At 39.9% G+C, this 16101-nt stretch overlaps 1 protein-coding gene across 1 annotated transcript; it reads left to right on the top strand.

Moving 5' to 3' along the window:
* Positions 1-1956: 1956 nt before the first annotated feature.
* Positions 1957-7736, top strand: gsc (goosecoid). The gene is made up of 3 exons (XM_066660309.1): positions 1957-2257; positions 5530-5789; positions 7587-7736. Exons 1-3 carry the CDS (start codon positions 1957-1959, stop codon positions 7734-7736), a joined length of 711 nt encoding a protein of 236 aa, XP_066516406.1.
* The last annotated feature ends 8365 nt before the right edge of the window (positions 7737-16101 follow it).

Below are 16101 nucleotides of genomic sequence, written 5' to 3'. Positions count from 1 at the left end.
GCATTGCTTTTTGAGTTGAGAGCATCACTCGGGCTGGTGTGAGTTTTATGGTTCGCGATTAACGCCGCAACACTTTTGTGTGACACTTTAATAATGTTGGGTATTGTCTCGCGCCACGGGGAAGGTCACGGATTGAGAGAAGAAAAAAAGAGAAATAAACAGCAAATAAATCCGTTTTCTGCTCAGCGTCGCAGGAGACCTCAATTACCGCGCGCAGATCCGTGCGGTTTACAATCAGCGCCCACCGCCTCGTCGGCCTCGCGCCAACTTCATTTGATCAGCCTCTGATTTTAATAAGTCCATCCGCGGCGCGTGTGAACGGCCGATAATGGGCGTTATCTCATCGCAGCGTGGCCACTCGGCCCGGTGCTTATTGGAGGTGTTTAAAGTTCATTTCCTCCCCGCTGATGGAGGTAAACTCCCTCCACCTCCTGCGCGCGATCACGGCCGTGTCAGACCTGCAGCTTCACAAATCACACGCACTTAAGACACTTAAGATAAAGCTTTTCTTAATGCGGAGGAATCCAGCGCCATAAACACGGAGCAAAGAGCCGTCGGGGGTCAACAGGTCCCTGAACACACGGACAGTTATTGTACTTTACAAATTACCGTGTGCTCGTCTACAATAAAATATAAAAATGCGTGCAAAATGCAAACAATGTACAATAACAAATGGTTATAATAAAAATGATTAATGTGCAATATACAGGCAATATCTACAACAGTGGAGAGTTTTTAGGGCACGGTACATAATACACACATTATACACAGTGTTATTAATATGTAATAAAGTGCTGTTTGCTGGAACACTGATATAAACACTGCGATATGTTCGTTATGCCTCTAATAGTTTTATATTTGACTCAGTGTAATATAATAAACACTGGATCATCATTGTCCAGCTCCGTCCAACAGCCATTTAAACTTCCAGAGAAAAGCTGTCAATTAATTTACGGTTTTTACACGAATTTTATTTTATTTTATTTTATTTTTTTTTTTTTAAAGGTAATTTTAACAGGGTGTCTATTATTCGCACATTTCCACGCCACCCACGAGGCCAGGGGTGAGAAAATCTAAATTAATTACAGACAAATAGTGTTCATTAATTTTGGATGACGAAATAAAATGAAACAAAAATAGCGTTCCGCTAAAATTTAATTCAGCGCCAACTACAGCGTGTACTGTTTTATTTACACATTTAACGCGTGAACGGGTCTTCAGTGTTTTCTGGGCTGGTAAAAGATCTGCAGGCTTTAGAACCGCGAACGCTTCATCAGACATAAACAAACAACAAATAAACAAACACAACAAAACAAAATAACAGTTATAATAACAAAAAAACAGCGTTTGAAATGTGGTTAATATATATACATTAATGTTTGTTTGCTTTTTTTAACCAGCTCTCCGTGAACAAACAGAACCTCTTTTCTGTTCAGCGACAGCTCTGTTCATAATCATAGCCCAACAATAACAATCAATAATTTATAAACACTGTGGAGATAAAATTAATCAAATTAAGCTCTGAATACACACGGATCCGCGTTTTTTTCTCACCTCAAAAAACCGGCTCGTGTAGAGTTTGTGGAGGAGATGGGAGGGGGAGATGGGGTCGAAGGAGGAAGGGGAAAAAAAGGAAGAAAAGAGAGGAGTTCAGTGACGTCAGAGAAACTTCAGCTGGGTATAAAAGCGAGGACAAACTTGGCTTGGTCGCCCGGGAGACAGTCCCTCCTTCCCCTTCGACAGCAACACACACTGCGCGGGAAGACCGTTTGTGTTTGTTGTTGTTTGTTTGTTGTGTTTGTTGTTCTGCCTTTGATTTACCACCACAATGAAGAGAGGCATCGAGCAGTGAGCGGATATCCGAGCGCTTTGCTTTGAGCACGTTCAGGACTCTGAGGACTTTGAGGAACCGTAGCTGTAGGCTCGTGCGTCTTTCTCCGGTCCGTGCGCGTGGTGATGCCCGCGGGGATGTTCAGTATCGACAGTATTTTGGCCGCGGGACCGAGCTGTAAGGAGCCCGCGGTGCTGCACCGCAGCGCGCCGCTGGTTTTCTCCGGGCTCGCGGACTCGCTCTACTCCGCCGCAGATTATAACGGACTGTACACGGCCGCCGGAGCCGCGGCCTCGAGTCTCCAGCCGGTCACCGGCGCGCGCCTCGGCTACAACGGCTACTGCTATGGACAACTGCACGTGCAGGCGCCCGGCGGACCGAGCTGCTGCGGAGCGATGCCCACTCAGTGCCCGTGCATTCCCACAGGTGAGATCACCATTCCTACACGCTTCCACGGGATGTCACTTTAGGAGCCAAACCTTGTATCTCGAGATGAGTATTTGTGGTAATTTTAGAGCAGGAAAAAATAAGTTAAAATAATAATAAATAAATAAAATCTAAACTTTTAAAGGAGGGGATGCAGCGGGGCTTTCCATTTCCGGTCTGTGCATTGTGCGGGAGATGTGGACACCACAGAAAACAACCGTTTATATTCACGTAAACAAACAGATCAAAATCATTTTTACGTGGTCCTCCGTGAGTCGGGGCGCGTGTGTGACTTCACACACGATTTTTAAAATCTCAGGCTTCGTCTCAGATTAAGTAAATATACAATATATACAGTTACTCTACAACGTTAGAACGGGGACTTTAAAGTTGTGACAGTGTGTGTGTGTGTAAACAGTGTGTGTAAACACACTCAAAAGGCATATCCCTTAAGACTTCATCGCGATTTTTATCTCACGTTTTATACGTCGCCTTCTCCAGTGAAAATTGGCCCTGACTTTTTTATGATTTTATTAGACGTGATGAAGCGGTTCCGTCATCTGTTTCTACGTCCTCTGTTTACTTCAGTGAATATTTACAGCGGCGTGGAGACACAGTGTGAAAATGATTCAATTCCCAATTATAAAGCAAACTATGAAACAGACAAAAACAACAAAAATCCATACGGGAATTCTGACAGGAAGTTAGGCATTTGGACACTCTTCCGAATTATTAACGGAAAAAAACCGTATGAACTGATTTTACACTAAAAATGCGGTTCTGTCTCCATTTGAAACAAAATTTCAAAATTGTTTTATTACTGCATTTTGTATTATTATTATTATTATTATTATTATTATTATTTATTCTATTATTAGACATCTTTTGACCAAAATAATTCAATGGGGATCAGATGAAATTTGATGTTTATAAATTGAATGTTTAAAAAAAACAATAAAAAAAACAAACAAACAAAACATATAAATAAAAAATGCGTAGTAAAGAAGGGACACAATTTGTAAATAAAATGGAATAGATGTCAACATTTACGTAGTTATTTATCATATTTATAAACTGCAGATTTACCACCAAAGGCTCTAACTCTAATGATATTCAGGTGTGTGTGTGATGTTCAGTAATGTGTCATTAAAAACATGCAGGTGTTTCAGGCTTAAAGCAATACAAAATTAAACAAATTCCCAGACTTTTTTTAGAAATGTTTTGAATATATTTATATATCATTCACTGCTTTTTAAAATCCCCATGAATAATATTTAGTATGTAGTACTTAGTGATTAGGTGGTGTAGATATTGGGGTGTTCAGTACTCAGTATGTAATTGGGATGTAGGTTGTTAAGTGTTTGGGGTATTATTCAGTGTTTGATATTGACTACTTGTCTGCATTGATTTGGTAACTGACCCATTTCCTGCTTCTTCCCTTTGAACTGAACCCACTGTTTCTCTGACGACCATCCGCCACTCAACTTTGTTGATTACAAAACATTTTAAATATGTTTATGCTAAACATACACAGCATTATAAATGAGAATAATGGCGGCTGGGCTGGGGCTGTGTAGATCCGCCTTGATAGCGTTCATCCAGCTCTACGTAGGCCTGCTTTAAGCACACGCTTCAGAAGCTGTAAAATACTACCTTCATTGATGAGGTTATTGAAGGACTGGCTTCAGAAATGTGCAGTTACCTTTTCCAGAAGTGCGTTTTAAAGCGTGAGACCTGAGCTCAGCACCTGGACGAGGCCGGGTTTCATTCATTTCAATCCACACCAAATGAATACACCTTCAGCCGAATGGCTTTCAAACAGCTTCCACATCACTGCGAGTGTTTACTCTGTGAAGACTGTAAACAATCAGAGGTTGGGGTTTGATCAAATCAGTTTGAGTTCTTCAGCGTAGTTTATACACACACTGTAATCTGGGTTTAGAAAATAATGAGATTTCCAGTGTGCAACGTATTAGCACAAATTACAAGGAATTTGCCCTTGATCCATGAACACGTCAAATCTGGGGGTGGCGTTTTTTATTATTATTTTTAGCCAAAGTTCACCCTCTTCACCTTACACCAGAGAAAAAGAAAATGTAGCATAGAAACATTAACACATTTTTAAATTCCATTATGATTCTTTAATAAGGTCACGTGTGTATTTGACAAAAAAATAGGAAACAAAGGAAATGCACTGATTTCACGCAGCTGTAGTCAAAAAATTGATCAAAGGACATTTCATTTTGGTTGTAAGTGGAAACAAGTTAACAATCGTTTACAGTCTTATTTTATATATAAATTTATACATTTTTCCCCTATGTTTTCTGAATAAATTCCGAGGGCTCCCTGTGGAGGATGTCTCTGCTGATTTTTTAGGTGAAACGTCACTGCGCGGTGGGCTTCACACAGCTTTGCATTAGCCTTTAATCAAAGGAGGATATGTTTATAATATAAAAGGGACCTGACAAATTAGTAAGTGCTGTGACGTCATAGAGGTTGAGTCAGTTAATAGTCAACGTCCATTTACAGAAGAATTAATTCATAGTTAATTTAGTCGACGACAACAAACACAGACAGTGCGGCCTTTGTGGCGTTTTAAAGGCGAACGTCTTTAGGCTGAAGACAGAGGAATAACACAAACACTGGGCCGTTTCTTTGGTGTTCGGGACTTGGCTCATACGTGTTTTTGTCACGTTAATGTATTCTGAATTCAGTCAAGCTACAAAAATAGAGGAGGATTGTTTTTGTTATATTTTACTTTTATTTTATTAACATTATTATTGTTATTATTTTCTTCTCTTGTGTTTGGAAGAGTACGCTTCTAAATCTAGTCTTTAACGGTGTCTTTAAATGAATTGATTCCCTCTGTGTGTTATTTTCTTGCTCCCCACTGCTCTACTCTAATTCATTTATTAGCTTATTAATTATTATTACTATTTTTTTATCGTGTTTCTGACATTCATAGAATATCAGCTGTGTTCTAGTGTTTGATCACGACCCTCGAGCTCGATAAAGGGTGTGTTACACCGGTGTAGCGCACTAATCTGTCAACTACGTGGCCCTAAACCTAACCCTACACCATACGGGTATTTTCAGTAGCACCGCGTGCATTCCACGCTGCAGCGGCCCAAAAACGTGACACCGAAAGATCGGTGCAGTTGGCACACGTGCGTGTCACACACTTTGGGCGTGACATCACTGGTTAAAGGCTGTTGGGAGAGTGTTGTGTTCTTGCCTTGTTCTGACCCGTGTCCTCGCGCTCTGTGTTGAAGGCTACGAGAGCAGCGGCTCCGTGCTGATGTCAGCGGTCCCTCACCAGATGATGTCGTACCTGAGCATGGGCTCGCTCTCGCGGACAGATGTGCAGCTCCTGAGCCAGCTGCAGTGCAGGCGCAAGCGACGTCACCGCACCATCTTCACCGACCAGCAGCTGGACGCGCTCGAGCGCCTCTTCCAGCAGACCAAGTACCCGGACGTGGGCGCGCGAGAGCAGTTGGCGCGGAAGGTGCACCTGCGCGAGGAGAAGGTGGAGGTGAGTTCAGCAAGCTTCACGTGCAGCTTCACAAAGCCGGGGGGACACTAAAAACACTGAGGAACATCAAAGAAAACACTGAGGAAAATCAAACAACACCGAGGAACACAAATAATAATAATAATAATAATAATAATAATAAATAAAAACACCGAGGAACACACACACACACACACACAAAACCGACTGAGTAACACTGAGGGAAACCAAAAACCTCTGAGGACCCCCCCCCCCCAAAAGAAAAAAAAACAATAAATATGCAACTTTAAAAAATAACACTTTGTATTTATTTATTTAATTATTTATTTTTACGTCAAAAAGTTGCTTGAAATGAAATCATCTACCTCCAGAAATACACTTCGAGATTGAGAAAATCAATATATAATTAAAAGTAGATGATTTCATTTCATAAAACACTTTGTCTTAAAAAAAGAGATAAAATACAAAGTGTCACTTTTTACGGTTCAACCAAAAAAACACCAAGAAACTGTAAGTAACGCTAACGTACAGGAAACACGAATAAATCCAACACTAATGTGGTCAGACAGACAGATAGGAGCCGCAGTAGCAGTGACACTTCTACAGAGAACCCACTGAAACACACTTTAAAAAGTTGGGGTTCTTCTGTAGAGAACCAGAAGAAGTCACTGTACCGTGTACAGACTCACGCTGTTCTTCAGATTAATGCAGAACACACTGGACTTAGTTCTGCTTCACTGTTTTGTAAACGGTTCTGATTGTTGGAATGTGATTTTCAAAACGGTTGTAAACTGTAATCGTTTTAACGTGCAGTTGGTTCTTTGAAGTGTTTTTAAGAAAAAACGTTTAAACACAGCAAATTCACCAGTGTTAAATCAGCACTACCCAGTAAACATTTAGCCGTTGATTCAACGTTGAAATAACGTAATGACTGCCGTCTAATCAACGTTCTCTTAAGGTTGAAAATGAAAGTTGAAAAGATGTCCAAACACAGACATTGAAAAGACGACTATTAGACGTATTTTGGACGTCCGTTGACGTTATTAATTGGTCCCGAAATAAATAAATAAATCGCATTTTGGACGTCCACTGACGTTATCGATTGGTCATCACTTAACTAACTTATTAAGATGGAATTTGGACGTCCATTGGCGTTTAAAATATGTCCTTGACGGACAGACTACTTTTAGACCTATTTTGAACGTCCAGGGATGTTCCTTGTTTACTGGGTATTAGTGTTAACACTGAGAGTGTTGGATTATTACAGTAACTGTTGATTTAACACTGGTGAATTTACAGTGAGGAACCGTCTTTTAAAAGCGTGACTGGAACTGCAGATTTTAGAGCACTATTTAGGACCATTTTAGATAAATGTAGCATTCTACTAACTAACTAACTAACTAACTAACTAACTAACTAACTAAATAAATAAATACAGAAATAAATACAGAAATAAAATAAATATATAACTAAATAAAATGATTAAAAAATCTGTCCGCCGCCAGTATTTTAAATGTAAATAACACTCCGCCGTAGATGTGTACTTCTTATGTTCCTATCTCTTACGTTCAAAACTATGTGCCGTGTGTGTGTGTGTGTGTGTGTGTGTGTGTGACAATCAGTGCTCAAATAAAAAATAGTCTCAGATCAGGGGGCTGTTACACGAAGTATAATTTAACCAGAGAAATGAAGCCTCAACTCCAAAGTGGGAGAATCATTTTGGACGCTCGTGATCTTCGTGATCTCTGTAGGTCACGTTTTTCTTCCCGCAAGAAACAAACAAACAAATAAATGAATTCCCTCTGTGTGTTCGCTCAGGTTTGGTTCAAGAACAGACGCGCGAAGTGGAGGAGGCAGAAAAGATCCTCGTCGGAAGAATCGGAAAACCCTCAGAAATGGAACAAAGCCGCGAAAACAGACGCCGAGAAAACAGAGGAGGGCAAGAGCGACCCGGACTCGGACAGCTGATACACACACACACACACACACACACACACGATTACATACATGTCTTGATCTTGCACAAACAGCTCCGGAAGGACTTGTACATTGTTGTAAATGATCGCGTGAACTGAACACGACGCTCGTGAGTGTTGTCATGCTGTTGCACAGATGTATAGGAAAGGTTCCCTTTATCATTCATATTGTTATTTATATTAATTTAAAATTTTACACAGATAACAACAACAACAACAACCAGGCAACATTCTTTGGTCTCCTCCTATGAAAGTTATACCTTATATCACAGTCAAAGTCATTAGTATGGTTATGGTTATTTGTTTTTTTAAATAAACGTGTCTGTTGTAGCGTAACGGCGTGTCCTTTTGTAAAGTTTAGTGTATTTTGTAAATTGGTGACATCTGATGAATTTGTGAGCGCGAGGGCGGGACCTTTACTGGACTAAAGCAGTGAAAAAAAAAACCCTAAAGGAGTATGGAACCATTGTTGTTGATGTTTAAATTCACTGGGGGTAAATATACAGTCCCTATTATTCATGAGCATTGTTATTCTTTTATTTTTGATTTTGGCGGAAAGCCGAATAAAAAAATGAAGGTCTGAATTTCAAGCACTTTTTCTTAAAAGCAGGCAAAATTAAAATACGAATTTAATTCAAACAAAAGCTCATTAAAAGTGACGTGGATAAACATGTTCATGTTTCTTATCTTTCAAATAAGGCGTTACTAAGAAGTGGGCTGTTTTATTTTGTTTGTTTATTTTTTATTTTTTTTTATTTTATAATTAACTTACACTTTTTCCAGACTTCGAAATAGAAGCGATCTGCTGGTGATCCTCCACAAAAACACCACGTCTACGAGACTTTCAAATCGTTCTCCAAATATTTAGCTTTCAAAATGAGTATTTCCCATCAGTACAGAGCCTGTAACAGACTGATGTACACGCACCTAGTAGCACTTAATCCAGACCAGATCCTAAATCCTAAACCTACACCTAGACCTAACCCTAACATTTAATCTTCACCACCCAGTAAACATTTAACCGTTGATTCAACGTTGAAATAACGTAATGACTGCCGTCTAATCAACGTTCTCTTAAGGTTGAAAATGAAAGTTGAAAAGACGTCCAAACACAGACATTGAAAAGACGACTATTAGACGTATTTTGGACGTCCATTGACGTTATTAATTGGTCCCGAAATAAATTACTTGTATAAAACGCATTTTGGACGTCCACTGACGTTATCGATTGGTCACCACTTAACTAAATTATTAAGATGGATTTTGGACGTCCATTGACGTTTAAAATATGTCCTTGACGTACAGACTACTTTTAGACCTATTTTGAACGTCCAGGGACGCTCCTTGTTTACTGGGCAAGCCCTGATCCACGGGGAGTTTAGTAGCAGCGTGTGCATTTCTAACTTTAGTGGAACAGCAGCGTGTCACTGACACAGTGGCCCACGAAGGCACCTGAGTCAAGCGCTGTACGTTTTCTCTTTCAAAATGAATAAGATCTAAAGTCTGCATTATTTAACGTAACATACAAATCAGCTCAGGGGGAGGGGGCTATGCGCTGAGCTCTAATGCTGACCTCAGACTCGACCTACACACTTCAAACCTCGTTTAAACATTTCAAACGCTGGTGCTGCATCGTAACATCCTTCAACACGTTTTAAACCTCGAGGAATCTCTGGCGAATCTCTTCTCTACATTCACTGATGATCAGTGGACCACTGGCCATGGGCTAAATGCCTTTAACTCGTTGTAGGCCATGTGTAAAATCAATCAGAAATTAAAATAAAAATGAAATTAATATAGTTTTATTTAAAGGCCAAATTAAAGAAACAGGGCCAGCTACAAAGTGGCCAAAAATGCCTGGTTGCCTTCCAGTTCCATAAATCTGTTGACCACGCAGGCTTTCAAAGGACACATGTGGCATTTTTATGAAGGGTTTATTAAATTATGGCGTTTTATTTTAACGAATCTGCAGGCTGTACACATCGGTATGAACTTATCAACTTTCTAGTTGTACTCCAACAAATCAAACCGGCCTCAAAAACGCGTGAAAACCACGTGCTGTACCTAAGTGAACCCATCTGTGCGTCCAATTAAGAAAACTACGTTTATGCTCATTTTAACACGTGACCACATTTTTTAACGCGGTAGAATGTGTTGTAAATTAAAGCATCTATTTAAGAGGGAACTCTTTCAGCAGGTGCGAGAAATAAAAGCTGTAAACTCCACTGGGACCTGGAAGAGGGTCAGTGCACCTTTAAACACACGCTGTAAAAGCTATGACACAGGGCACGATAAAAGAATACAGTGCGTGAATTATATTAATAAACACCATTTTATCTTAAAATAAAATGACCATGTTTTTAAAAGCCCCATTCCCTCCGAAGGTCCGCTTCCACACAGCACCACTGTCTCTGACTGGACTCTGATTTCCATTTACAGCACTGTGCAGCAGACTTTTCTGTCATTTGTTTTTATTGTAATATTCCAACATCTCAACAGTAACTGTGGCAGTGTTATTCATGAATACCAGAGTGTGTGAGTGTGTGTGTGTGTGTGTGTGAGAGAGAGAGATAGTAATAACTAATGTTGTTCAGTTACAGCATGATGCTTTTTGATGTATGTCTGAAAAAAAGGGAATAATATTAATAAAATTATTAAACGGTAACTGAATGATTGGACAGAGGCCTGTTTAATGCACCCCTTTTCTTCTACACTTTCACTCTGTAGAATAACGATTTAATCACAGGTCAGAGGGTTCACATTTTTGTGATTTCCCTAAATGCAAGATTCAGATGTAATCAAAAGCGTTGTGAAACAATTGTAGAGAAAGTCTTTCCATAGGTTTGAAATGGAAGCAGGCATCTCTATTTCTACACTACAAAATGTATGAGGTCCCCACTGTGTCTGAAGTGTCTTTTATGGAATGATGAAGACCACGGAAATTAATGGAAGTTTAAAACAATTTTTTTTTGAGTAACTTTTAGTTTAGGAAAATTTATATTTACATTTCACAACAAAACCTTATGAAATTCATGCATCTGTGTGTCACCAAGCACTGGGACTACAGTCAGCTGCATGTCATAACACTGAATCAATAGAAAAATAAACCATTTCTGGATTCCTTTGACATTTAGAGGGTTCAGAGCTGGACTACACCCCAACACCATATTTCCCAGTCCTACAGAATTTGTAAACTTGCTTCACTTGAGATCTGAGATTCATATTTTATACTAGTTACTGAAAAAACATATTTAAACCTTTCTATAGACCTCTTGCTAGGTCCAGATTTCAAATATTTAATTTTGTGACCCCCACTACTCTCCACACAGTGAATATTAAATACTGCTAGTAGTAATTACTGGTAAATAAAAAGGCTAACGTGAGTGAATAACAGAATAATTACTAACCAATAAGCTTTCCCTTTAAGGGTTTACAATAAACCAATTCCCCACTGTTTCCCAGTACTCCCAGCCTTTAAGCAAACTGCCTCCGAAGAGCAGAATTCTACATCCATTCCGTTGCTGGTTCAGACGCCCTGGAGCGAGGGATGTTTAGAGCAGTGAATGAGTTACAACCAATAAACCAGGAGAGAAACGTACGTCAGAATTGTTCACAGTGGTGGCGATAGGAACCAGACATCTGAAGAGTTTAATGTCTGCAAAAGCTCCATATGGAGAGTTATTACATGAAATAGTTACGAATGCACCACCTGAGGCAAAGATCTTGTTTTGTGATAGTTTTGAAAGAGTTTAGCGTAAAAGGTATTTTAAAATAACACACTGAATTTGGAAAGGCACAGACGGAGTGTGGTAATGCAACATCATCCCCAAAGAAAATGACCAGTTTATGGATGATTCCCAGTTCTGTTGACCACCAGTGTGTAAAAGAAAAGTCAGATCCTCTACAATCCATTCAATTTCTATAGAAAACTACTGGTAGAATTTTGCTTAAATTTTTTAATCAAGGCACAGCACTGCCCTTGTGTGCTTACACCCCGCATGTAAACTCATATAGACCCATATTTCATCAAACTTAAGCCTAAAACTGTGTATGTAAATGTGTTGGCCTTGCCCTGAGCAGAAGTTTGGCTACGTCTGAGAATATGAAAACGCAGCTTTTGATGAAACACAGATCGAGGATGTTTGGCCGGCTTGTAGATTTGAACTTAATGCGCATTTAGCCTTGTTTGTGTACTTGTATGTCTTCTGGCTATTTATCACCTAACACAAATAACCATTTAGAAGCGGTCAGTCAGAGTAGATCGCAAAGTCCGATTTTGATTTGGCAGATTTTGGGGGTTTCTGCACATGCACAGAATCTCTGACACATTCCCTGCCTATGTGCCTTAAGAAAGTGTAAATAACACTTTCTAGCACTGGTTAATTTCTCACTAGAAACACACAGAGCCTTTAGTAGAAATTTTCTCCTCAAACAGCATCTTTCCAGAAACCCAAATAAAGAAAGGAGAAAGAAGAAATCCGGCTTCTAAACTGGCTTTAAAAAGAAAAACAGATTAGAGGGGGGCAGAGCAGGTACTTAAGGATTTGGCCATAACACAAACTATGAAACAAAACACATCGTACTAATAATCCCTTATATGTCCAGCGGTGATTTATAAAGTGCTTGTCCCCCGAGCGCCAGTGCGATATACAAAGCCCAGGCCCACAACCATTAATCTCCTCTCTTTTTTTTCCCTTTTGCCTCGGCTGTAATTTTCTATTTCAAAAATTTAATGCACAACTTTTTTTTTTAAAACCATTATTTCTTTGACCTTTTTATGCATAGTTCCCAGCGCTTGGAAAAACAGAGGTGGAGTCCAAGAAAAATTAGGCACTGACTTAACCCCAAGAGCAGATAAATCTCTGGTCCTTTGCTAGCATTTAAAGAAATGCCTTCTTTTTTTTCCTTCCCCATTTTTCACAAGCGTTTCTCTGTTTTACACAAAGAGCCACGAGCCCTCTGCTGTTGTTCTTCCACAAGTGGGGCTTGTATGCTTTCTTGGAACTTCTGTAGGTTTCTTTCTCAGGATGTAAAACGTGGATGGAGCTCAGCACTGTGGACATACAATATGACTGTGCTGGCGTGTGGGGTCTAACCTTAGCTCTTGGACGATCTGGCCTCCTGAGTGACAGGCCTTGGGTGGATTCCCTCCTCTAAAGATAGAAAAGGGTGTAGGCCTCGTTCTGTGGTGCGTTTGGAGAACAGCTACAAAATGGAGGGAGCTCCGAATGAAAGTAAGACGAATAACGCGTATTTTTACAGATGTAAACTTCCTTCTGTGTCATTACCATGTTTCACCAGGACGACATGTGACTCCTGTTTGTTTTCTTTCTGCATTCGACTGTCTCCGAGCCAGAAGCCGCATCCCTCTAAGAGCCTTTTACTGCTCTGTGGCTGTGTATATTCCCTGCTAAAACCCAGAAAATAAACACTTGATTGTAAGAGCCCTTTTATTGCCGTCTTAACACCTGAATGGCCTTTAGTAATTGAAGGCCTCATTCCTCCACCCATGCATGTAATTACCTCGCCTGTCACCACACTCGCTCCGGCACACCAGCCATCAACTGCCTTCAATTAGCGAGGCCAACCCGCCCACTGAAAACCGCACGCAGTCCAGCTCATGGTCAGTGGCCCCTTATCTCTACGGTAAAGCAGGTAATCAAACTGGGAGCCAACTTTCTGCCCTGTTTTATACGCCTCACATCACAGCTTCGCTTTAAACCCTGGACTTTTTACGGAGGGTATAATGTTTTCGCTCGGACAATCCCTGCCAAAGCAAACAAACACGAGCAATATGAATGAGTAACTATGGAGAATGACTATGTGTGTTTCTGTGTGTGCTATAGTCTCAGTTATAGCCCTGTGCTCTGGGGAAGCCAGATCATTTGCCTGGAAGTCAGAATGGCCCGGTCAGCGAGCAAGGCCCAGGTTTCACTGCTGATTAGCAGTTTGGGTTAACCCCAGGGCCCAGGTCTCATGATTAGTGCTGTGGGCTAACCCCAGGCCTCCTACACACACACACACACACACACACACAATATGAGCCTACACACGTGCTCACACACACACACATCCAGATGCCTGTGAATGTAAACTGATACTTACAGTCATATTTTGTTGTTTCCTCTGTTCCTAGCGTCTTAACAATATTGGGTTGTTGTTATTGTTAAAGAGGAATTCCACCCAAGAACATCTGCATAACTGAGTGGTTACCCAAGACCAACATTGTGGACATTTCTGACCTTCTTTCATAAAACTAACCACTCTGTATATCATTTTAATGCACAGCATTTAGCAGACCATCTCATCCAGAGCTACGTCCACTCAGAAAACCACCTACGGTACCAGGACCGTCACTGGACTGCTGGATCCAGGAGTCTCTGCTGATACCTACTGTAGAAAGAGACCAAGGCCCTCAGTCTAGACACGAATCCTGGAACCTAGGCAAAAGCAAACAAGCTCAGAGCCTACCTTAACTATGCAGACTTCAAGCAAACACCGTTACACTCTCCGTGGTCAGACTTTGTCTTTTGAAGTAATGCCATGTTTATACTGTCCACAGCTACGTGGCCGAAACATTGCACTGACAAAAGCTGCGAATATTTGCGATTGATTTTTAACCATTTATATGCTGTCCAATGGCATTGTGTTCGTGACAGAAAAGATGCAGTGAGCTTCTCAGAGGAACTGAAACACAAATTGATATCACCTCCTGCTTAAGGCTTTCAGGACTAAATAAAAACAGAAAGCAATGACATGCAAAAGATTTAACACCTGTGTTAAATGGGGAAAAAAAAGAAAAAATATATATAATATAAAATGTTAAAGCTGAGGATTTTTATGTGCACATTTGATTAAACAAAAATTAGCTATAGGAAAAACAAAAGACTGATTCTAAGAAATAAACAAACAGTAGAAATCCTCTAAACAAATTCGGATCATTGGTAAAAGGTCAGTACCAAGACTGGGTCTTAAAGAGCATCTCAGAAGTAAAGATGGAGAGGAGTTCTGAGGAAGACTGAGCTGAAAAACATAAAATAGCCTAGAAACTGGGGATTTAATCATGTCCATCACATATTATACTTAAAATGTTCAGAATCTCTGTATGCCATGGAAAAGGCCCGAAGCTAGTATTGGACAGTTGTGATCTTCAGGCCCTCAGACAGCGCTGCATTTAAACAGACACACATCTGTATTAGAAATGACTTCATGGGCTCAGGAACACTTCCCAAATCCATTGTCTGTTTTTTCTTTGTGAAAAGGGATAACCTTGAATTGTCCAGCAGCTGAAATCGTGTATCCAGGAAGAACAGGAACACGTCTCACATTCAAAATACAGCAGCTGGTCTCCTCAGTTCCCAAACACTTACAGAGTGGTATTAAAAGAAGAGGTGGTGCAACACAGTGGGAAACACACCAGCTTTTATAGGAACATGCTGCTGGCATGAAATTCAAATTAGGCAAATATTTTAGAAGATTCTACCTTATTTAAGTTATTGTTTATTGTTCATAACTGTCTCTTTGAGCTGTAATCAATGAACTTTGTTGTCATTGAATTCCATTTTATTTTCATTTTGCAGTGTTCCATAGTTTTGGACACAAGTTTACATTAGTTTTGCTGGTACCACTTGGAAAAAAGACTATATTCATAAAGGTTTATAAATGGCTTAAAAACCTATTCATTACATAGTTTTTAATTAGGTGGTAAACACGTTAATAATCATTAACGTTAATTTGTAACACAGGGATAGAGAAGTCCACAGTGACCTGCTGTTTGTCTAATAATGAAAGTGTCAGAACTTACTGAAAATGTTAAGGTACACACCACATTATAATTAATGTGTAAAAAGACACTCTGTTGGTAGTTAACTGATTAAACTTGGTGGTTAAATTGTGAAACATTAACAATTATGTGCTGAAGCTAACAGGCTTAATGTCGACTGACGGAGTTAGTATCTGTCAAGATCTGAGATTTAAAAGTGTAGATAGATGTGGATTCACTATTTGGCAAACAAGAGGTCACGGTTTTAATGCATTAAACGGCATATTTAATAACCATTAACAAACAGATTTTAAAACCTTTATAAGTGTTGTCTTACTGCGTCAGAAAGGGCATCCAGCGTAAAAACTGTGGCAGATCGACGGTGCGGATCGCAGTTGATTCGTTGTGATGACCCCAGGCGGGAGCAGCCGAAAGAAGATAAGTGTAGTCTTATTTTTAAATGGTACGTGTTTATACAAAGAAATAAAATAAAACAACAGTGGTTTTGTATTCATTTCTGAGTTTTCTTATATATGTATATTATTAAGAAAGGTACTTGACTGGTTATTTCTCCACACAGCTGTTGAACCAGGCA

Source organism: Hoplias malabaricus, chromosome 1 (assembly GCF_029633855.1).
Source record: "Hoplias malabaricus isolate fHopMal1 chromosome 1, fHopMal1.hap1, whole genome shotgun sequence".
NCBI classification, from domain to species: domain Eukaryota; kingdom Metazoa; phylum Chordata; class Actinopteri; order Characiformes; family Erythrinidae; genus Hoplias; species Hoplias malabaricus.
Note: the sequence above shows the minus strand (reverse complement) of the source record. Positions and strands in the feature narration are given on the sequence as shown.

Coding starts and splice junctions, on each gene's coding strand:
- gsc (XM_066660309.1), top strand. CDS start 1,957: ATGCCCGCGGGGATGTTCAGTATCGACAGTATTTTGGCCGCGGGACCG. Junction 2,258..5,529: donor GTGCCCGTGCATTCCCACAG/GTGAGATCACCA, acceptor TCTGTGTTGAAG/GCTACGAGAGCAGCGGCTCC. Junction 5,790..7,586: donor TGCGCGAGGAGAAGGTGGAG/GTGAGTTCAGCA, acceptor GTGTTCGCTCAG/GTTTGGTTCAAGAACAGACG.